This window comes from Dipodomys merriami, unplaced genomic scaffold (assembly GCF_024711535.1).
Source record: "Dipodomys merriami isolate MVZ:Mamm:240054 unplaced genomic scaffold, mDipMer1.0.p SCAF_9, whole genome shotgun sequence".
Taxonomy (NCBI): domain Eukaryota; kingdom Metazoa; phylum Chordata; class Mammalia; order Rodentia; family Heteromyidae; genus Dipodomys; species Dipodomys merriami.
The window spans coordinates 38,006,322-38,028,937 of record NW_027206512.1 but is presented as its reverse complement, the minus strand read 5'-3'; the positions used below and the strand labels follow the sequence as shown (position 1 = coordinate 38,028,937).

General features: G+C 40.7%; 1 protein-coding gene across 4 annotated transcripts in view; it reads right to left on the bottom strand.

Annotated features, from left to right (window-relative positions):
- Positions 1–8,076: 8,076 nt before the first annotated feature.
- Positions 8,077–22,616, bottom strand: part of Tec (tec protein tyrosine kinase) — a 95,869-nt gene continuing 81,329 nt past the window's right edge. For 3 of the 4 annotated variants that reach the window (XM_070013186.1, XM_070013185.1, XM_070013187.1), the window contains 7 exons: positions 18,630–18,704; positions 17,224–17,395; positions 16,694–16,910; positions 13,189–13,253; positions 10,676–10,794; positions 10,435–10,592; positions 8,077–8,681 (listed from right to left, as the gene is read on the bottom strand). In XM_070013186.1, coding sequence (XP_069869287.1) covers positions 8,598–8,681; positions 10,435–10,592; positions 10,676–10,794; positions 13,189–13,253; positions 16,694–16,910; positions 17,224–17,395; positions 18,630–18,704 — 890 coding nt within the window. In that variant the 3' untranslated portion in view covers positions 8,077–8,597. The remainder of the gene's footprint in view (positions 8,682–10,434; positions 10,593–10,675; positions 10,795–13,188; positions 13,254–16,693; positions 16,911–17,223; positions 17,396–18,629; positions 18,705–22,616) is intronic. The other variant, XM_070013188.1, reaches the window with a different exon arrangement.

Genomic DNA, 22,616 nt, shown 5'->3' with positions numbered 1-22,616 from the left:
TCTTTCTTTTTCACAGTAGAGTGTGAACCTGAAAGCTGGGAAAATAGTATCACAATGGCCACTGGCAATGAGGAAGGAGGAGGTACCTAGCTAACAGGACAGGACAAAAGGAAAGAATGGGTAAAAGATTAGAATGGTGCTAGATTGGAGGCATGGTTTAAGTGGTAGAGCACCAACTGCAAGCAAAAAAAATCCAAACAAGAGCATGAGTCCCTGAGTTCAAGCCCCAGTGCTGGGGCTTGATGGTGAAGATTGGTGCTTGATGTTTAGCATCTGATGGGCTGAGAATCTGGGAGAAAGGATGCAAAGAAGTCTCTAGACTTCTTTAGACATGCTATACACCACATTAAAAGATGAAACGGACACTATGAGAACTGATCTCAGAACCATAAAAGGTTCAATTTCCACAGTGCAAATCACAGTGGAATCCACAGGTAATAGAATAAGTGAAATGGAAAATAGAACTTCAGAAGTCGAGGATAAAATAGGAGCTAAAACAAAAAGTCAAAAGTATGGAAAAAACACTCAGAACCTATCAAAGAGAAGTCCAGAAATCAGCACACTCGGCTAAGAAATCAAATCAAATAATTGGGATCAGCAAGGGGGGGGGAGGATTTAGTAGTAAAATAATAGCTGAGAACTTCCCCACTCTTAAGAGAGAAAATCTTACCTGCTTCACACAAACTTATAGAACCCCCAGCAGACCGGATCCAAGAAGAAACACTCCTAGTAAAAACACATCTAGTAAAAAACATTTGATATGAATAATAAAGAACTGGTTTTAAATGCTGCAAAATTAAAGAAGGAGCTATATTACAATATAAAGAAAATCAGAATCACTGCAGACCTCTCCATACAAACCCTCAATGCAAGGAGAGCCTGGAATGGTATAATCCAAGCTCTGAAGATTAACAACTGCCAACCTAAACTGATCTACCAGTGAAGTCACCGTTTTCATTAGATGGTGAAACCAAAACTTGCTATGACAAACAAAAATTAAAGGAATTCATGATCACTAAATCAACATTACAGAGAATTTAAAGGGAGGAATACAATCCAAAGAAAACAATCAAAATCAAAGAAACACATCAGCCAAAAATCACTAGAGGATCAATTTAGTAAACACATGAAGAGGAAAAACAAAATACAGGAAATCAGGAAAATGGCAAGAAACATGACACATCTCTCTTTAATAACCCTAAACATTAATGGACTCAATTCTCCAATCAAAAGAAGAAGAATAGCAGGTTTGATCCAAAAACAAAATCCATCCAATGTTTGCATTCTGTTTGGGGTTGGTGTTTAATTGATGAAAGCTTCCACTAATTATGATATATGTCTTTTAATATATTACCTGTATATCACATTTATTGAATAAATAAAAGGTATTCATCTCTGATCTTAAATAAAAAATTCAGATATACATTTGCACAAAATAATATACCTTTAATGTACAAAACAATCAAGAATGTCATAAAAGCCATCTAGCTAACTTATAGCTTCACTGCATATTGCAAAAAAAGAAAAGAAGCATAGTCCCAAGTATAGGGTCTTTCTTTCCTCCACCACCCTACCAAAAAAAAAAAAAAAAAGCTGTTTAATACAGCCATTTGTCTTTTGAACCAAGATAGAAATGGTACAATGACACTGTTCTAATCTGGCTTATATAACTGTAACCCCTCTGTATATTACCTTTACAAAAAAATAAAAAGAAAAATGTTTTTAAAAGGAAGCAAGGCATGATGGGAGCTGGGTAAAGGTGAGCAGGATTTAATAGGATGTTAGAGGGCTAGAAGCATGGCTGAAGTGGTAGAGTACCTACCTAGCAAGCATGAGACTTCAGTTCAAGACCAGTAACATCTAAAACACAGACGTGCACCAGGCACCAAGGGACAGAGTACCCAGAGACAGTGTCCCTGAGATAAAGGGTATGACAAGGAAACACAGTGAGTCTGGAAATCCCTGGAAGTTCTTTGTGAGAAATGTTTATTATTGTTTGTTTTGTGGTACTGGGGAGGGAATCTGGGGTCTTGCATACCAGGCAAACACTCTATCACTGAGTTACAACTCCAACCCTTGGTTTATTCAGGTAGTCTCACAGTGTTGCTCAGGCTGGCTCCTGCCTCTGCCTCCTAAGTGCTGGGATCATAGGTGTGAACTTCCCCACCTGGCTTTCTTTGCAAGCATTTTGCTTCTTTCCCAGTAATGAGCTAATGTGAGCTGGACTTTGCGGGCACCTTATGTATACAACCTCCCAGTGCCTGACTGTCTGCACCCCCTCCCGACTCTACCCTGTGGTCCTCTTTCCTAGAACTCTCTGGTCTGTGGGCTCAAAGTTCATGACAAGCTCACACCAATCACACCCAATCTGGCCAGCTTGTGAAGTGAGGAAGTGACTGGCCGGCCGCAGGGCCTTCTGGCACAAGTTGTGTTCGCAAACTCTGGTGGACAAGGAAAGCAGACAACATTGGCGATAGGCAGGCACCAAGAAGAAGCAACAGGTTCAGATTCACACACCAGGCAGGAGGGGAATCACACAGGGTCTAGAGTTATGGGGAGTGAGACAAAATGATTCCTAGACAAAAGAAAGCACACCTACACCTGTGTCCAGCGTAAGACTAAGCTTACATTTGAGAGTGGACAAGAACCAAAAACAAATGGTAATGAAAGCAGTCAGATTTGGTTTTAGCCTGTGGCTCTCCCTCCCTTTGTCACTGCATTTGTGATTTGGGGTTGGAAATATATTACTCTCAGCTCTAGTAAAACATCTGTAATCTTGAGGTCTCATCATTTCTGTGGGTCAGGAGATCAGGAAGAGTTGAGCTGGGTGTCTGGGGCTCAAGATGTCTCATGCAGTTGCAGTCAGGCTAGACTAAACTGGAGCTAGAAAATCCAGGTTCATGTGCACAGCCACTGGGCAGGTCTGGTTCCTGGAGTACTCACGGCATGGCAGCTGGAAGTCCAAGAGGCAGGAAGCTAGAGCATCAAGGTGGGAGCCTCAATCCTCTGATAACTCAGTCTCAGAGGTGATATTCCACCTTTTTTTGTGGTGGCACTGGGATTCAATCTCAAGGTCTTGAATTTCCTTTACTATTTGAGCCATGTCTCTAGTCCTTTTTGCATTTGTTGTTTTCCAGATAGGTCTAGCCTGGACTACTATTTATGCTTCCCAAAGAGCTGGGCAGACAGGCACACACCATAACACTCAATGTTTGTTTTTTTCTTTTCTTTTTGTCAGCTGAGTTTGAACTCAGCCTGACACTGTGCCTGAGCTCTTTTGCTCAAAATGAACACTCCACCACTTTGAGCCACAGCCCTGCTTCCGGTTTTCTGGTGGGGTTAACGGGAGATAAGAGTTTCATGGAATTTCCTGCCTGGGCTGGCTTTGAACCACAATCTTCAGATCTCAGCCTTGAGTAGCTAGGATGATAGGCATGAGCCACCAGCACCTAGCTATAACATTCAACTTGTTATTGGTTCAGATGGCGCCTCACTAACTTCTTGCTCAGGCTGGGCTTGAACTTTGATCCTTACCACCCCTATCTCCTGAGTAGCTAGGATTGCAGGCATGAACCACCTTATCATTTTTCCTGTATCTACTCATAAGAAATGAGAAACTAGGGCAGATTCGTGCTCCAATGGAGGGATTGCACACAGATGTGTGTGCGTGGAGGCAGATCTCACTAGAGGCTAGTACCCTCTCTATCTTCCTATTAATAACAGTAACTATGGACTGATGGTGCAAACTCAAGCACACTAAGGAGTGAGGCATGCTAATTAAGGGAAACTAAAACTTATAAAATACACTACTTTATAAACTGTGAATAAAAGACAAAGATTGGGCTACAAGGGAGGTCAGAGGCACAATTTTCTAAACATCAGTGAGTGGCTCCATCTAGGCCCTGAGCTCCAAGTATATGCTCAGAGCAACTGTTAGCTGTTAGAAACACCAGCTCACAGAGCCAGCGTGCTGTGACAGTCAATATGACGAACATTACTGGTCAACACACGTAAACACTTCTGAGTAACTGTAATACACCCTGGGGCACCAGTAAACATTCACCATTGCACAGAGAAGGTCCAGCCATGGGTGGCTGCAGTTTATGGTAGAAGAAAATTGTAGATTCTTATCCTTGAACCAGCCTACCAAAGGAAGACGGTAGAATGCGATTGCATCAAAACCATCCCTTTCCATGCTTCTGCAGGGAGAAAGAACCTTAATTGATCTGGGCCATTAAGGCACTGTTTCAGCCTTCAGGCAATCCAAACCCTATCTCAGTGCTCACAAATTATTTGTCTTATATGAAATCAAGCCCCACAAGTGATCATTTGTAGCCATTTCTGTACTTCTGACCTAACCAGGGGGGCAGTGAGGGTTGTATCAAAAAAACAACACGACTTTTTTGTTGTTGTGTTTGGGGTTTTATTTTGAGACAGTGTCTTGCTATAGAGCAGTTCTAGGCTGGCCTCAAATATATAATACTCCTGACTCAGCCTCCTGAGTTCTGGAAATACAGAGCTGTAAGACCACTTCTAGCACAGCTTTACATATTAAGGATCCTTCTCTCTTTTTTTTTCCCCCTCAGTCGTGGGGCTTGAATGAACTCTGGGCCTGGGCACTGTCCCTGAGCAATTCAGCTCAAGGCTAATGCCCTACCACACAATCCACTTCCTTAAGGATCCTTATGAAGTCACAGCTCAGACACCAAAGAGGAGAGGTGCACACATGGATACATTTTTAGTTTTTTTTCTGCTTTGATCTGCTATATTTATAAATTTATATTTATATTTATAAATTTATATCTATATAACAGAAAGCCTTTTTTATCTGAGTGGGTTAATACTGTAAATTATATTCAGCTAAGAACAACAAGAATAGCATGGTTTCATCAGCAAGTATTTGGCACATTGACATAAACAGTTGTTTTCATTTCTTTTCTTTTTAAAATTACAGTCAACTTTTCTTAATGCCAGCTAAAATCAGAAGTGTAAAACTTGGCTTTGTTAACTGGCCTAATCTGATCATGACTGAGCTTTATTGATGTTTGATTCTACAGACACCCAGAATTAAAGAGTTTTTAACTATGTGTATAACAAAGCTCTCTGGGCCCTTAAGCTCAATGAGTATTTCCAAGAACTGTGTATCATAAAGAAAATTCTTTCAAATCAATTCTAAAACTAGTTGACTAAAGCATCCATTACTTTTTTTTTTCTCTTTTTATGGCCTGTTCTGGAGGCTCAAACCCGAAAGTGTTGTTCTCTTGCTGTTTGCTTGTTCATAGCTAGCACACTATCACTTAATTCAAGCCTCTAGTCTGGCAGTTTTACCACCTAATTGGAGTCTCAGGGACCTTTTTTGCTTGGATTGGCCTCAAACCTCAGTCCTCAGATCTCAGCCTCCTGAGTAGCTAGGATTATAGAGGCAAGAGCCAGCAGTGCCCATCCCTATGTTATTTCCATCTTCACAGGCGGTGGATAAAAAAGGAAATGTTCGCTTCATAGACAAGTTGCGAATGATCCAAGTAGGATATGGTGAAACCAGCACTAGAATTTGATCTCCTGGCCTTTAACCCTGAGTTCTTTACACTAAATACCATTCTGGAAACAAACACACCATCCTGGTTGTACTTCTACAGGTTACAGATATAAAAATACTATTTCTGTTGTCTTAGTTCTTTTTTCCATGCTGAATATTTACTAGAATTATCTCACCATCATGGTTAAGTAATAAAACCCAGTCAGTGTATCTGGGGCAATTGTCTTCAAATTTTCACAAGTTCAACACCTTAGACAAAACTTGCTCTGGTGATGGAGAACCAGAAAATGTTCTGAAAAAAAAAAAAAAAAAGTAAGCCCGGTTTACTTATAGGTGGACAGAATCATGGCTGTTCTTTTTGAAGAGGACTACAAAACATTCTTCAGTTCTTCAGCTGTGTTCCACACAGCTTTAAACTGAAATCATAGTTTGCTCAAGACATTTCTCACGAGCAAAGTTAACCCCACCTATTTTCCTGTTCTAAAAACCTCAGAATGACAACATAATGGCCTAGATAAAAAAGCTCAAAAATCTCCATCCAGATCTGAAGGTGGCTTACTTCTCCTTTCTATATGTGTGGATGAATCCAGCAAATAGCATTTCCAAAAATTCACATTTTGGTAAAAGGAATCTTTAAAAAACATCATCAAACTGCCCTCTCTGGACAGAGAATGAAACAAAGAAATGAATTGGGATCATGCCAAGACCACACAGTTAATGTGAAGGAACAGAACTGGACACTAGGTTTGCCAATCTAAAGTCTAATAAGACCTTTAAAAAAGGTGAAATCTAGCAGAGAAACATGAAAAACCACAATAACAATGCGAAATTCGCTATAGCATTTCACTTCATCCCCTTGGAAATGCAACTAAACCTTAGCTAAAAGAGCAAGTTCACACCTGGGAGTATATCTACGTTGCCTTTATTACTTCCTTCCTGATAGATTAGTACGTCTTCAGCATTCAAGGTGGATTTTTTTTTTTTTTTTTTTTGCTTTAGGCATGATGTATAAACTGTTTCAGTGGAAAAAAAAAACCTGAAGATTTTTGAAGAAAATGTTCTCAAGAGTTACATGGTATTACCTACCTTGCTTTTCCATGAAAAGTTTTTATAAGTATTAATGCAGAACTGTACCTTCCCTCACTCTCTTCAACACCACCTAGTAGTCCCCACAGCAACTCAGTGTAAAAGGGAAGCTCAGGAGGGGATGGTTGGGGAGGACAGAAGCGGGGGAAGGAAGTGCAACCGGAGTGCTGAAGCACAGCTTGCACAGGACCAGCTCCTGGAACAAGCTACAAGTCCCGTTATAGAATCTATTTGTCATGGGAGCAAAATTAAAGAAGAGGAGGAGAAATATGGCTGATTGTGAAAAGAATTGGGACAATTTTTTTTGCATAATAAAGGATCCAAGGATGAGGCCAGGCACTAGTGGCTCACACCTGTAATCCTAGCTACTCAGGAGGCTGAGATCTGATGATCTTGGTTCGAGGCCAAGCCAAGGCGGGGGAAGTCTGTGAGACTCTTATCTACAATGCCCCACAACTGTCAAAAGAAAAAAAAGAGGAACCAAGGATGAACACAGCTTGTGGCCGATGGGCTCCCAGGTACAAACTCCAAACCAAAGAGAAGTGGTTCTCCAGGGCCAGAGTGAAGACACAGCTCAGAGCAGCCAGCTCCCACCTGCGTGTGTGCCCAACAATCCACAGCAACCTCCAGAGGGGATGACTAAGAAGATATGTCTGTTGGTGACCACCCGCCCCATCCCTCCAGGGGCTCCTGAGGGAAGAAACAAAGGCTCTACCATCATGGGAGTCCTAGAGATTGTAAGGATGAGAAACCTACTCAAGTGGATGGCAGAGTCGACACTGAAGCTGTAATACACAGTTCTTCATCCACAAATGCAAGTCTAGCCACATCTCCTGGGAACACCACATATCCATTTCTTTCCACAGCACCCCAGCCTCTTCACTACAGCTGGAGCTGGAGCTAGCCTTAGGTAGGGAAGCTTTTGTTAAGAGCAATCAGCTTGGGGCTGTGAAGGTGGCTTAGTGGTAGTGTGCTTGCCTAGCATGCATGAAGCCCTGGGTTCCATTCCTCAGCACCACATCAACAGAAAAAGCCAGAAGCAGCTCAAGTAGTAGAGTGCTAGCCTTGAGCAGAAGCAGCTCAGGGACAGTGCCCAGGCCCTGAGTTCAAGCCCCCGTACTAGCAAAAAAAAAAAAAAAAAAAGAGCAATCATCTCATCCTCTGCTCCAGGGTGGGTGGATTCTCCAATTAACTGTGATCACTATGGGCAGGATCACTAAGCCCCCAAACAGCCCCCAGAGAAGCAAAAGCAGCATCCCCAGATATGTCTACTGGTGTGAGGAGCATAAGCAATGGAAAGACTTAGGATTTCTTTTTTTCCTGAAAGGAATATTTCATCCCCATGGGAAAAGGAAGTGACAGCGGACGGAAGTGTCCAATCCTAAGAAGGCAAATTTACACTACAGAATTAAAGTTTTAATTAAGACAACTCATGTTTCTTATAAATATATAACTTTATATATTAAATGTACTTACAATATGTACAGCATACAAATATTTTAACCTGTGATACTAAGAACAGGGATGAGTACTTATCCAAGTCAGGTTCTTTATTCACCTAGAACTCAAGTCTAGATGATGCTCTAGGCCCGGATCTCTGTAGAAACCCAAGGAAAGAGATGGGTTGCTGGAACATGACTCCTTGCTTTCTCACTGGTTTTCTACAGACACAGGCCAACGTGGGTCTGTGTGTATCCCTAAAATGGGCAAAGCCAGGGGTTTAGGCACTGTGCCTGATACACTGTACATATTCAAGTTCCTGAGGAATGCAGAGAAGCGAACACTTTCAATCACCAACTCTAAGTACCATCTTCACAGTCCAGAAGACAGTCACGGAGTTACAGTTGGTCTGAAAGAAAATGCCTTAGGCATTTCCAATTTATAAGTAAAACAATCTAGACAGCCAGGTGCCAAATAAGTTCACCAAGTGGCCTTTTCTCATGCCGTGGGATCTGGGAGCCACTGGTCCCAATGCTTATCTTCCAAAAGTTTCTTCACATTCAACTAATTCATCTATCGTGCGCAGCAAATCTTCGAATGAAGGCCTTCCCTCTGGTTTCTACAATTAAAAGGCAAAGAAAAGCGGTGAGTTTCAGGACCCAATCCCATGGAAATCCTCACTGTTCAAACTCTTATACTACATCATCCTATAGACAGAAAGAACTTCAGACTGAAAAATGTGGGCAATGGTAACTCATCTATCTCTCTATGCTAACCTAGCTGGCATGCCCTGCTGCTAGACTGACAGATCTCTCTTTAAAAAAGAAAAAAAAGAAAGACTTTTTACTGACAGGTATTAGAGTTGTACATTGGGCAAGTTTCCTTTGAACATTTCCATGCAAACAATGCACCTCACTCAAACTTACCACCTACATCTCTCTCCTACCTTTGGAAAACAATTTCACCAGGTTTCACTGTTCTACTTTCAAACATACATACATACACATAGACATATATAGTACTTCAACCATATTTTCCTCTCTGTTGCTTCCTCCTAACATTTCTAAGATACCACTTTGATCAAGTAGTATTAGACCTCCTTAGTGCCTGTAAAAATCAAGCCCTGCAGATCTGCAGAGCCCTATCTACCTATCATCTCTGTTCATTCCCACAAAAAGCCCTACCAGATGAGCGCTCTACTCTCTACTGTCACGTGAATGTCTGTAGCAATGTCTTTACATGTTATTCATACTGTACTCTCTCCCCCTTGTACCTCTTCCTGCCCAGTCTCTGTCCATCCCCATCAATGCTCCTGGGAAGAAATGTGAGGAATTGGGAGCTTTGGAGTTAGGTGGCCTCTGCTGCTCTCTAGCTAACTGGCCCCAGGCAACATCAACCACAGGAAACCTAATCTTCTTGTTATAAAGTGGTCATAGAAAACATCTACCCCCAAGGGTTACTTAAGGGCTAAATCAAAGCATTTGGTACAATGCATTTAATACAGGTGGCCTAATGTCTGCTTTTCAAGAATCATTCTGGTGCCTAAACTCTTCTGTGAAGTCATAGTTCACTATTTCCGAGTCTGAGTAAACAAATGAGGGAGGTTGAAGTTTAGAGGAAGAAACCCTCTCTGGAAAAAGCGACACTTCAATCCCACAAGTGATCCACAGAAAGGAAGGGAGCAACTTCCCAGGCCCGTTCCCAAGTCACTATCTTAGGCAGCTGCCGAGGATTCCCACTTGGGAGTGAGGCCCAGCCTGAGTTGATTAACTGAATTACTAGTGTTTTCCACTGCTTCACATTCATCTTACATTAATCTGGACCTGAGATGAGAGGGCTGGCTTCTTCCCTAGAGCTTGAAATCACTATAAAATGTGCACCAGATGGGCATGGTGGCTTACATCTAATCCTAGTTGAAAAGAGGCAGAGATCAGGAGGATCAAGGCAACCTGGGGGGGGAAGCATCTCCCATCTCCATCTCAATCACTACAAGCTCGCCATGAGAGCTATCAACCTATTACCCCAGCTACATGGTAAGTGTTCATATGAGGATGGTGATCCAGACTGGCCGAGGCATGAACAGGCCATGAAATCATTTTTCATCTTATGAAAAATAACTAAAGCAAAAAGAGGTGAAAGTGCAGCTAAACTAGTAGAGAACCTGCTGAACAAGCAGGGAGCTCTGAGTTCAGACCCAAGATCTGATTAAAAAAACAAGACCAAAAAAAAAACAAAAAAAACAAAAACACACCACCAAAAAACATGGACCACCCACTTCCATAGGCTCTAAAGCCTGTACCAGGATCCATCTACCAAGCCCAACTGTGAATGTTGCAGCGATTCAATAGGAGAGCACAAAGAAGTATCTATACCTCCTGCCAACACCTCAGCATCACCTCATATATGTATTTAGACGCCAGCTTCGGCCGGTGGAGGCGGTGGCCTCGAGTAACCATGGTTACCACTTCATAATTGGTGTTCTTCTCAAAGGGCATTCTGCCTTCCGTGAAGACTTCCCACATCAAGACACCTGGAAAAGGACAAGGATTATCACATGACGAATCCACTTCCTCTTCAGAGCAGAAAGCAGGAAATGAGGAACAGGGATCTTACCAAATGACCAGACATCTGACTTGCTGCTAAAGCGGCTGTAGTTAAATACTTCAGGCGGGCACCACTTCACTGGGAATTTAGCACCAGAAGAGCTTGTGTACTGATCATCCAGAACATACCTAGGGTGAGACATACCATGGACTTACACCTCTGAAGTACGATCTGCACTTCATACTGGTGATTTCATTATTTACCACTTTACAATCAAAAACACAGCTGACTGAAGCCCAACGTGCATCCAGCTGGAGCTAAAGGTTTAGCTCAGTGGCCACACCTGGTAGATTCCATCTTCCTCTTGGTGCAAATACAGGGTGTAAGAAGGAGACACCGTAACATAAGCAGCTACACTTAAATCTCCCTGCTCTTCTCTTTCCACCTTAGGAGACACAGGCAGAACATAGTAACAATAGTCTGCCAACGTCCCATTGCAATTATGTTCTTTAGACAAAATTTTACTCTCAGCCCTATATATAAAAGACCTAAAGCAGAACTACTCTAAAAGAAGGGTGAACGTGTCTAGAGACATTCATGCCCTGAGCCCCCATGGACTATAGAGCAGTTTTTAAGAAGCAAGTGCAAGAAAAGACAAGACAAAGCATGTAAATGGTGACATATACGTTTACATACCACAACATACATTGTCTCCCTCTCAAAATAACATTGTTATTTCTCTGTGTGAACATACTTATGTCCCTCTGGAAGGACATACAGAAGCTAATAACAGTGGTTAGTTCTGGGACAAATCCTAGATTACAGATGGTAAATTGAGGACTTAAGCTTTCGCTGTAATGTTTGATGCATATTTATAAGAGGAATGTATTTATATATTATAGGTGCATATGAAATTCATTCGTTAAGGCAGCCATACATTCACAAATATCCTTTGTTGAATTATGGAGACAAAGATGGTGTCTGGCCAGCACTACTACCTCAGGGGGCTAGATCTTTAAATGATTGTCAATCAGGGAAATCTGAATTTAGTATATAGTGGTTTGCAAGGGTTCACACACAAAAGCAATGATTTTGCAAAAGCCAAATACAGGATGATTGAACTTATGAAAGAAGAAGGCTGCTTGTCAGGTATTGAACATTTTATAAAAAAGCAAATTAAGAGTTGGGTAATTAACACGTTGAGAGTGAGAAATAGACTCTAACACCCTCAAACATTCTTAGGCTTGATGAGTTTCCTTGGAAGCTGAGCTTGCCCCTGCAGGACCTGGTCCTTGTGTGGCCTTAAAACAATTTTTTGGTAGTACTGGAGTCTGAACTTCGGGCCTTATACCTGCAGGTACTCTACCAGTTGAGCCATGCCTCCAGCCCCCTTTTAACTGCTGCTAGTGATGTCTACGGGCCAACTCCCTGACCCTTTCACAGTCTTCTGAGCAGGTCACACGAATCTCAGATTTCAAACTTTTGCACTTGTCTCTTTGACCTGGAAACATTTATATCTAGATTTTTACCTAACTGGCTGCTCATTGCCTTTAGTCTCCATTCAGTGTTCTCATCTGGAAAATGTCCTCCTGGTTACCAGATCCAAAGTAAAAATAGCTATGTGCACCACCACCCCTATCCCAAAATATCTGTCTGTCGGAGATAGGCAGATTTTCTCTGAAGAGGGCCAGATAACACATCGTGTTCCACTGCACACACAGTGCTGATGACAACTCTCAGCTGTACCTCTTACGTGCAAAAGCACCAAGGCAGGTACAGGCTGTTATAGACGGCTGTCTCAATAACACTATTTTTGTGAATACTGACCTAAGTTTCAGGTCATTTTCAGGTGTCCTGGTATCTTCCAGTTGATAAGAAATGTACTCATTATCTTGCCCATGTAATTGTAACCCCTCTATGTGGTATTTTCACAATAAAAAAAAAAGAAATGAAAAATGTGACACCCATTATCGGTTCACAGGACCATCAAAAAAGCTTAGGTCAGACTGACAGGTCACGGTTGGCTGGCCCTGTGCGAACATACACATTTAGTCCCAGGTCCGTGTCTGTCTCATCTCTAGAACATTCGCCACGGGTGGCAGGAACATAGATGGTTTAGTCTCTGCTGTGGTTCAGAGAGCTGTGCTCAGCACAACTCTCAGTTCTTACATATAGTTGAATGATTGCACAGAGATAAAAAGGACGGAAAGACAAAATATTTTTAAATGTCTTTTCTATCACTCTATTAAAACTACAAAAGTTAAGAGAAGAAATGTACTGCAGACAGAAATGTACTAAGCTGTATTTATAAACTGAACATAAACCATTCCAATGAAAACAAAAGATTCTAGAAATATAATCCACATTGAGGAGAAAACAGAGAAGCCACTAATTTAACAAGCTATATCTCCATCTAGTGGAGAAAATACTGCCACTAGGATACATATTTCCATATCCTAATGTCATTAACCATTAATGAAATTCCTTCCTGCAAGTTATCATTGATGCAAATTACTGCCACACATACTTATTCTACAAAATAGTGTAAACGTTACTTGAAAGAACATAACACTCAGCCATACCTGGCCATGCCAAAATCACAGACTTTCACAACTCCCGCCTCATTTACCAGACAATTTCTGGCAGCCTGGGGGGAAAAAAATCATGATAGTGTATTAGGCTAAAAATCCCACTATACAAGAAAAATATACGTCTGTTTTATTATAATCCAGCCAAATATCCACAGAGGGTGGAAATGTCTGCTTTTTTTTTTGGGTCCAGTCATGGGCCTGAACTTTGGGTCTGGGCACTGTCCCTCAGCTCTTCAGCTCAAGGCTAGCGCTCTACCACTTGAGCCACAGCGCCACTTCCGGCTTCTTTTTGCTTATGTGGTGCTGAGGAATCGAACCCAGGGTCTCATGCATGCAAGGCAAGGGCTCTAACACTGAGCCACCTTCCCAGCCTGAAATGTCTGCTTATAGATTGTTTTTACCCCAATAGAAATGTCTGCAACATGTATTTGAAACAGTCTGCAGAAAGACAGGTTAGACAACATTTGCCACAGGTATTACAGACATTATCGTTACCTATAGTCATAGTTAAGAAAGGTCAACTCTGGTTTTCCCCTCTGGTTCTACTCTTATTAACATATGTGGGGATTTGTTATTGTTTTACTGATGGTGGTAAAATCTCTTGAAGTCCTTATTCTACATTTTAGTAAGGTGAGCTTCAAAATACACAACCATCAAATGAGCAAGCAGTGATTAAATCAACTCAATCCCGGTCAAAAGAACATCTGAACCAGGTGCAGTGGCTCCCAGGTAGCAGCGATCAGGAGGATTGCAGTTAAAAGCCAGTCTAAACAGAAAGTTCAGGACACCCCATCTCAACTAAAAAAAGATTGGCATGTTGAGGTACAACTGTCATCACAGCTACACAGAAAGTGTAAGTAAAAGGACTGAGGTCCAGGTTTGGCTAGGCAAAAAGCAAGAGCCTATTTGAAAAATAATAAAAGCAAAATGAGCTGGGAGCATGGGTCAAATGGCAGAGCACCTGCCTAGCAAGCTCAGAGCACAAAGCCCAGAGTTCAACCCCAGTACTACAAAACAGTAATAAATAAATAAAAATAAAACAGCTGTGTAAAAGTTTTTTTTGTTTTATCACGTATGGGATTTTCAATACATTAAAAGAAGACACATCCAATTGGTCAACTACAAATGCAAATTACTTAATGTTTGAATTATGTATTGAATTCACATATTTAGTGTCTCCCCAATTGTGAAGGTTACAAGATTCAAGACAATAGCTAGATAGAAAGACATAGTATTTTTAGAAGGAAAATATCATATTTTAATATATCAATATTTAATATTTTTCTCTTCCCACCTGTTCAGATTCCTATTTTCTATATGTGACAATTCTACTTGTATGAGTTCCCTTACAGCACATTGTTAAAAGTCTCTTCTTATATGAGAAATAGTGACCATTCCTAGAGTCCTCTCTATCTTTTCTTTTTCTTTTTTTTTGGTCAGTTGTTGGGCTTGAACTCAGGGCCTGGGCATTGTACCTAAGCCTCTTTGTGCTCAAGGCTAGCACTCTACCATTTGAGCCACAGCATCACTTCCAGTTTTTGCATGAATAATTAGAGGTAAACGTCTCACAGGGACTTTTCTGTCCAGGCTGGCTTTGAACCTCGATCCTCAGATCTCAGCTCCTTAGTAGCTAGGATTACAGGCATGAGCTACTGGCACCTGGCTCTCCTCCATCTTTCTATGAGGACAACCACAAAAGCCTTTGCTTGCCAGCAGCAGGATTCTTTTTGAAGGAGACAAAAAGAACACAACCTGCCTTCAAAGGGTGGTACAGATCTACCAGACTAATATCAATACACTAGACATGAAAGATTAAAAAAAAAATTGCTTTCACCAAGATATGGTCCTTGTGGGTATCAGGGCCAGATTCATGAAGAAATTCAATTTGAATCAGCTTGTTAAGTTAAAAAAAATAAGAGAAAGCCAGGTGCCATTGGTTCATGCCTATAATCCTAGTTACTCAGGAGTCTGAGATCTGAGGACTACAGGGCAAAGCCAGCTGGGGCAGGAACATCTGTGAGTCTCTCATCTCCAATTAGACACCAAATAAACAGGAGTTGAACTGTGGCTAAGTATAGACCACTAGCCTTAAGCACAAAAGCTCAGAGACAGCACCTAGACCTTGAGTTCAAGCCCCAGGACTGGCACCAAAAAAGGATGGAAGGAAGGCAGGAGGGTAGGCAGGCAGGCAGGCAAGGAGGGAGGAAGTTAATTGAGTCATGAGTTTCAGAATGACGACATATTCTTTGTCATTATTGAGCATAATGCTACTGTATGTATGTGTGTATATGTGTATATGTATATGTATATATATATATATATATATATATATATATATCTCGTCTACTAAGTCCTTTGTCTCAATTATATGCAGGGATAATTAAGGCAGTCTTATAAGCAAAATTATAAGTTTTATAAGCAATATTGTAACAAGCAATTCAAAGACGTGGAAAAAGGGTCTCAGAGAGATTAGGTAACTATTCTAAAACACACATAGGAGGCCATCTTCCATTTCAAAATTCTCAACTTCCTATTATACTTTAAACCTAGAGGTAACATAACATTAAGATCCAAACTCCCTGGATTCAAATCCTGCCTACTCAATTAACTTAACTGTTGATATTATTTTACTCCATTTGCACCTGTTTCCTCATCTGTGAAACAGGAACAGTAATGATACTTCCTACTTACAATTTTTGCAATGATTCAGTGACTTATATTCAAAAATGCTTATTACCTATTTGAGGTGAATGAATTTTTTTTAATGCCTTGCTGCTACTCTAACATACTTTATCATCAGAATGCTGAAATTAAAATTTAGGGGAAATCCCAGAGGCAAATCCTATTTGCTGTGGTGAAAGGATCAAGGTAAACTGATAGTGTTGCTGATATGCTGAAAATAGTCACATTTGTGAAGGAAAAATGGGAGGAAAAATAGAATAATGGAGGCGAGATGGAGAAAGCAGAATAAGGAACAATTAACCAATGTCCCCATCACAATAATTTAGAAAGTGACAGACTTCTTCCGGTATTGTTAGAAGCTGCCATCTTTCCCCAATGATTAATGAGAGAAGGAAAATGATTTCTCTAATAGTTTCTAATTATAGCATATGAAGTGAAAAGAGATTAGGATTTAGGAAGAAAGTCAAGACTAACTCTAACTTTCCATTCATCACACTTTACACTTTATGTGTGATGAATGGCACTTTATTTCCCTGACGCTAACTCCCATCTATAAAATGAGGATAGTAATAAATGTGCTCATGATTAGCTCTCTCCTAGGACTTTTCTGGAGCTCAAATAGTTCATGCAAGAAAACTTGCCTGGAGATATTAACTCTGTAGACTGTCAAATAAATCCTTCCTTTAAACTTAAGAAGTAAGTGGCTTACATTTACCAAGTTTAAAAATAACAGTGAAACACTGTTAGCAACCAAAATTGGTCACTGCTACTGCTGAGCCAGTATTACAAAAGAATCTGGTGGGTGAGTGGGTACCAAGTCTCTGTGGATGAAGCTGTTTCTCTCCAGGTACTCCATGCCTTCACACACATCCTGACACATACTCAGCAGCATGTCTCTACTGAAATGGCCTTGTCTCTGTCGGAGGAAATTCAGAAGGCAGCCCCGTTCCATGAACTCAGTCACGATGTAAATTGGTTTCTGCTGGGTGCATACCCCATAAAGCTGTACCAGCTTGGGATGTGTCAGCTTCCTGGGGTGGGGGGAAAGGCATATGGCATTACTACAGAAAAAGAAATCAGCAAAACAGAAAGCGCTCAAATAAACAACCTCATGATGCAACTAAAGCGTCTACAAAAACAAGAACAAACCCCAAAGTACTAGGTAAAGAGAGATAATAAAGATTAGAGCAGAAATCAATGAATTAGAGGCTAAAAACAAATAATACATAGAATCAACAAAGCAAAAAGCTGGTTCCTAGAAAAAGAAATCAGCAGGCGTATTAGGTGGGGAGGGGCCCTTCTTCATCTGAAACAGGGAGCCCGGAAGAAGAGCTAGTAACTTACATCATGACTTTAGCTTCTTCTATAAAGTCCTCCTCACACATGGCACCCTCTCTAATAGCTTTGATAGCTACTTTGTACTGGGCTCGCCACTTGCCCAGCCTCACCACTCCGAACAGTCCACTCCCCAACTCCCTCATAAAGGTCAGCTCCGAAGGGTTAATCTCCCACTTCTCTGAAAGACAGAAGGGAAAAGTGGGAAACACTTAAGGAGAGAATGGGATAAATCAGTGAGGAAAGAGAAACTAATCAAGAATCAACCTCAAAGTTCAGGAAGATACTGTAGTCATTACTACGAAACACAGAACAGAGGTACATCCTGAATCTACTACACTGCACATGGGGGGCTTTCCACCCTCTCTAAAGGGTGTCCCTTTTAAACTATCCCAATAAAAGCAGAGGAATTGAAAAGGCAAGAAGATACTGCATAACAGACTAAAAGTAACAGCTAAGAGTATGTGTGTGTAATTGAATTCAGGGCTCTCACTTGACTTTTTTCACTCAAGGCTATCACTCTGCCATTTGAACCACACTCCCATATCTGGCTTTTTTTTTTTTTGTTTATTTGGAGATAAGGGTCTCATGGACTTTCTTCTACCTGTCTGGCTTCGAACCACAATCTGCAGATCTCAGCCGCCTCAGGATTACAGGGGTAAAACTTCTGCACCCAGCTTCAAGTCCATTAAAAACAACAACAACAAAAAGCACCTTTTATCACTCCTTCTCCTGAGTTTTTTTCTTTCAATTCCATCAAGTTAAAAGGAATTAAGCCTGCTATTTATAAGGCTTTCGTCAGAAGTAACAAAAACCATCAAAGTAATTTATTTTTCTCATCCTAGCACTTCACTTTCTGCCACTAACCAACAAAAACAGTGAGAACCATGGTTGAAAGGACAATGATTTCTTTTTAAATGCAAATGGTATTCCTTGTCTTTTCCCCTAGAGAAAGTTTCCTACTAAATTATACATACTGAGCTGTGCGCTGGTGGCTCACGCCTGTAATCTTAGCTACTCAGGAGGCTGGGATCTGAGGATCACAGTAGTTCAAAGCCAGCCTGGATAAGAAAGTCCGTGAGACATTAATCTCCAATCAACCACCAGAAAACTGGAAGTAGCACTGTGGCTCAAGTGGTAGAATGGTAGCCTTGAAGAGCTGAGGGATAGCACCCAGGCCCAGAGTTCAAGCCTCCCCCCCCAAATATGTATATACACATTGACAGAAACAAAACCTAGGATTATAACAGCTATGAAGTGTCACTGAACACCCACACTATATACATAAAATAAGCTTATTTTGTGATACCAGATTCTTATCAAGCAAAATTGCTAATGCAAGCACAGAGCTAAGCTTATGTGATACTGATTCTTGTCAAGGAAGATTGGTCATGCAAGTACAGAGCACAAGTTACCATAGCTGAATCCCGCAGTGGTTGGTGCATTCTTCCCCTTTGTACTAACTGGGTACCGCAGCCTTGTGACAAGTCCTAGAAATCAGAGAAAGCCATGCAGTTGAACTTAATCATCCTATACATCAAATGCTAAAGTAGAAATGAAAACTCATTCACTAATTACTTTAGTCTCATCTTCTGCTACAGACTTTCATTCATTCAACAAGCTTTCTTCCAGTGGTTGTCAAGCATTATGCCAGCTTCTCCTCTTAACATTCCAAAGGAACTTTTTTAAAAAGGATATTAAAGAACTTCTCACAGTTATTATCAGCTACTATATCATGCTCTTTTTGAATAGGAGATCTGAACTATGAAAACAAATTGTGAGTCTGCTGAAAATTAAAGCAATTCACTTGATTCACTCAATGCTAGCGATCCTTGTATTAAAATTGTACTCTAAGATAACAACTATGAATTTATCAGCTGCTGCCAATCAGTGAGGTAAGTTAAAGCCTTTGCTTACAGAATTAAGGTAGAAATGAGAGGAGACTCTTCTATAAACATCCAGAACATTTTGTACTTCCTCTAACTAGGGACAGCTCACAGTAATATGAAATGATTGTATATGATGTCTCTCTCCAGCAGCTAAGAGCAGAATCAGTGATGGCCTAGTCCAGCAACTCTTTTCCAAACTTGGCTTGGTTTCTAGAAGGCAGGAAACGCTAGCAGGCACTAAATGCACATTTGTTGAATGAATTGAGATAGGTGAAACTAAAATTTACATCAGATCAACTTATAGAAGACCACCAAAGAAAGAACAACAGAATATAAATACAAAAAAAGAAAGATACAAAAAACTACCACTTGAGCCACATTTCCTAGTCCTTTTTCCTTTAGTTTTAAAAAGAGTTCTTGTGTTTTTTATGTCAAGAAACCCTGGGAATTTGTTTTCTCCTTTGTCACTGTCTTTTCTATTTTTTGTCCTGTAAGTAAGTTTATGTTTTGGGGGGAGGGTAAGAAGGGGCACAGAAATGGTGGGACAAAGGGTGAACAAATGCAGCAGTGATACTCACTAGACATTATGTTGAAGATGAGCTATACAACTTGTGGAGGAGGGGAGTTGGGAGAGAAAAACTGGGAGAAAATGAGGGAAGAGGTGACATTGTTCAAATGTAGGGAAGTGGCGCTGTGGTAGAGTGCTCACCTTGAGCTGAAGGGCTCAGGGACAGAGCCCGGGCCCAGAGTTCAAATCCCATGACCGACAAAAAGAAAGAAAGAAATGTAGGCTGGGAATGTGGCTTACTGGTAGAGTGCTTGCCTTGCATGCATGAAGCCCTGGGTTCAATTCCTCAGTACCATATAAACAGAAAAGGCAAGAAGTGGTGCTGTAACTCAAGTGGTAGAGTGTTAGCCTTGAGCAAAAGAAGCTCAGGCCCCTCAGTTCAAGCCCCAGGACTGGCAAAAAAAGAAAAAGAAATGTACTTATTACCTGACTTATGTAACAGTAACCCCTCTGTACATCACCTTTGCAATAATAAAATACACAACACACACACACACACACACACACACACACACACACACACACACACACACACACACATACACGCGCACACACACAAACCCTGGGCATGAATGTAACTGTGAGACTGTACAATGGGAGGAAAAGAAAATGAAGGACAAATAATACCAGATACATGTATGTGTTTAATCTGAAAATAGAATAAGGAAACTCACTGAAAAAGACTGAAAATAAGGGGGAGAAGAAACTGGAACAGAGACCATTTGTATGTATGAACTCTCTTGGTAAAATCCATACATTTAATATACATTGAAAAAATGAATCACAGGAAAGTAAAACAGTGTCTATTGGAGGTCAGTGCCAATAAGAGGAGGGTCAATGGAGGGGATGAATGAGGGTGAATATGATACTTTATATGCATGTATGAAAACAAAACAATGAAACCTGTTAAACCTGCAGGAGGGAGAGGGGTCTAAGGGAAAGAGATGGACAAGTACATCTGGTCAGAGTCGACTGTGTGAATGTATGAAAATGACACAGAAACAAACAGCTTGGTACAACTTACACATGCTAAAAAGTCCTATAAAAAGAAAGTAGGATACTTAGCATGATACAACAAATGTCAGATATATTATACTGCACCACAGAACTAGCCACGACAGACTGCATGATTTCATTCATATAGAACTTTCAGAAAAGGAAAATCTACAGAGACAGGAAGTAGGCTAGTTACTGCCAGAGGCGAAGATGGTGAAGGGGAACACAGGGTGAGTGCCAATGGTGTAAGATTTGTGAATAACAATGTTATTAAAATTAGGTTATAACAACAGATGCTGGAGGGGATGTGGCCAAAAGGGAATGCTACTACACTGTTGGTGGGAGTGTAAACTTGTTCAACCATTCTGGAATCAGTATGGCAGTTCCTCAAAAGACTACACCTAGAGCTCCCCTATAACCCAGCAATCCCACTTCTGGGCATTTACTTACCCAAATGATCACAAACAAAGCCATACTAAAGCTACCAGCACAACTATGTTTATCACAGCATTATTTACCATAGCTAAGATATGGAACCAACCCAGATGCCCCTCAGTAGACGAATGGATCAAGAAAATGTGATGTGTGTGTAAATATATACATAATACACACACACACACACACACACACACACACACACACACACACACACACACACACACAGGAAAATTCTATGCTTCCATCAGAAAGAATGATATTGCCCCATTTGTAAGAAAATGGAAAGTAAGTCAGACCAAAAGAAACACAGATCCCATCGTTTTCCTCATTTGTAATAATTAGTGTATGTCTAGGATAATCCTAGCAGATGAGCAGAATAGCTCAATAGCTATGTACATAGATGATGCTAAGCAAAATGAACTCCAAGACATGGAAACAGAGGTTTTACTTTGTTGTTGTTGTTAATATACTATGTGATTCCTTTTGTGTTTTTTTTTTTTCCTTTTTCCCCCTGTGGTTTATCCCTGTTGTCACTGTATTTGATTTTGGTACCCTGGGTATTGTATATATGTTTATCTGAATTAGGGAAGGGAAGGGGAACAACAAAATGGTGAGACAAAGGACAAAGGACAAACCAATGCAACAGAGATACTCACAAGACAATGTATTGGAAATGAACTGTACAACTTGTTTGGAGGGGGAGTGAGAGAAAAATGAGGGAGGGGGGTAACAAGTTCAACAAGAAATGTATTCACTACTGCAACCCCTCTGTACATCACCTTGGCAATAAAATTTTTTTTTTAGATTATGGTGACAGTGTCACAACTCAGTAATATATACTGAAACCCATTGAATTGTATGTACTAAAAGGATAAAATTTGTGATATATAAATTACATCTCAGTAACTCTTCCTATCATCTGAAAAAAAAGTAAATGGATTCACAAAAATAACAATAGGCTTTTGCAAACTGTGTCTTTAACACACAAAAAAAATTAAAGCTGATTTTTCCTAAATTGGGCTAGGTTACTGGCCTTCTCCACATCCGTGAGACCTTTCTCATCTTATGGTTGGTTTTTTGTTTTTTTTTTTTGTTTGTTTGTTTTTTTGGGGTCCGGTCGTGGGGCCTGAACTCTGTGCCTGGGCACTGTCCCTCAGCTCTTCAGCTCAAGGCTAGCACTCTACTACTTGAGCCACAGCTCCATTTCCAGCTTTTTTCTTTTTGCTTATGTGGTGCTGAGGAATCGAACCCAGGGCCTTGAGCATGCAAGGCAAGCACTCTACCACTGAGCCACCTTCCCAGCCCTGGTTGTTTAACCTTACATTTATTTTATTAACACTCTAAGACTAAGAGTAGCCAGATTTGTGAAGATGGAAAACCTGTGGAAAATGATTACAAGCAATCTGCAACTTACTATTGTTCATCTTACAAGCTGTTGGTTTTATGACTGTGCAAAAGCCATATGCATTCGGTAGAAATAATACTTTAACTTTTGAATTGAGACCTTTTTT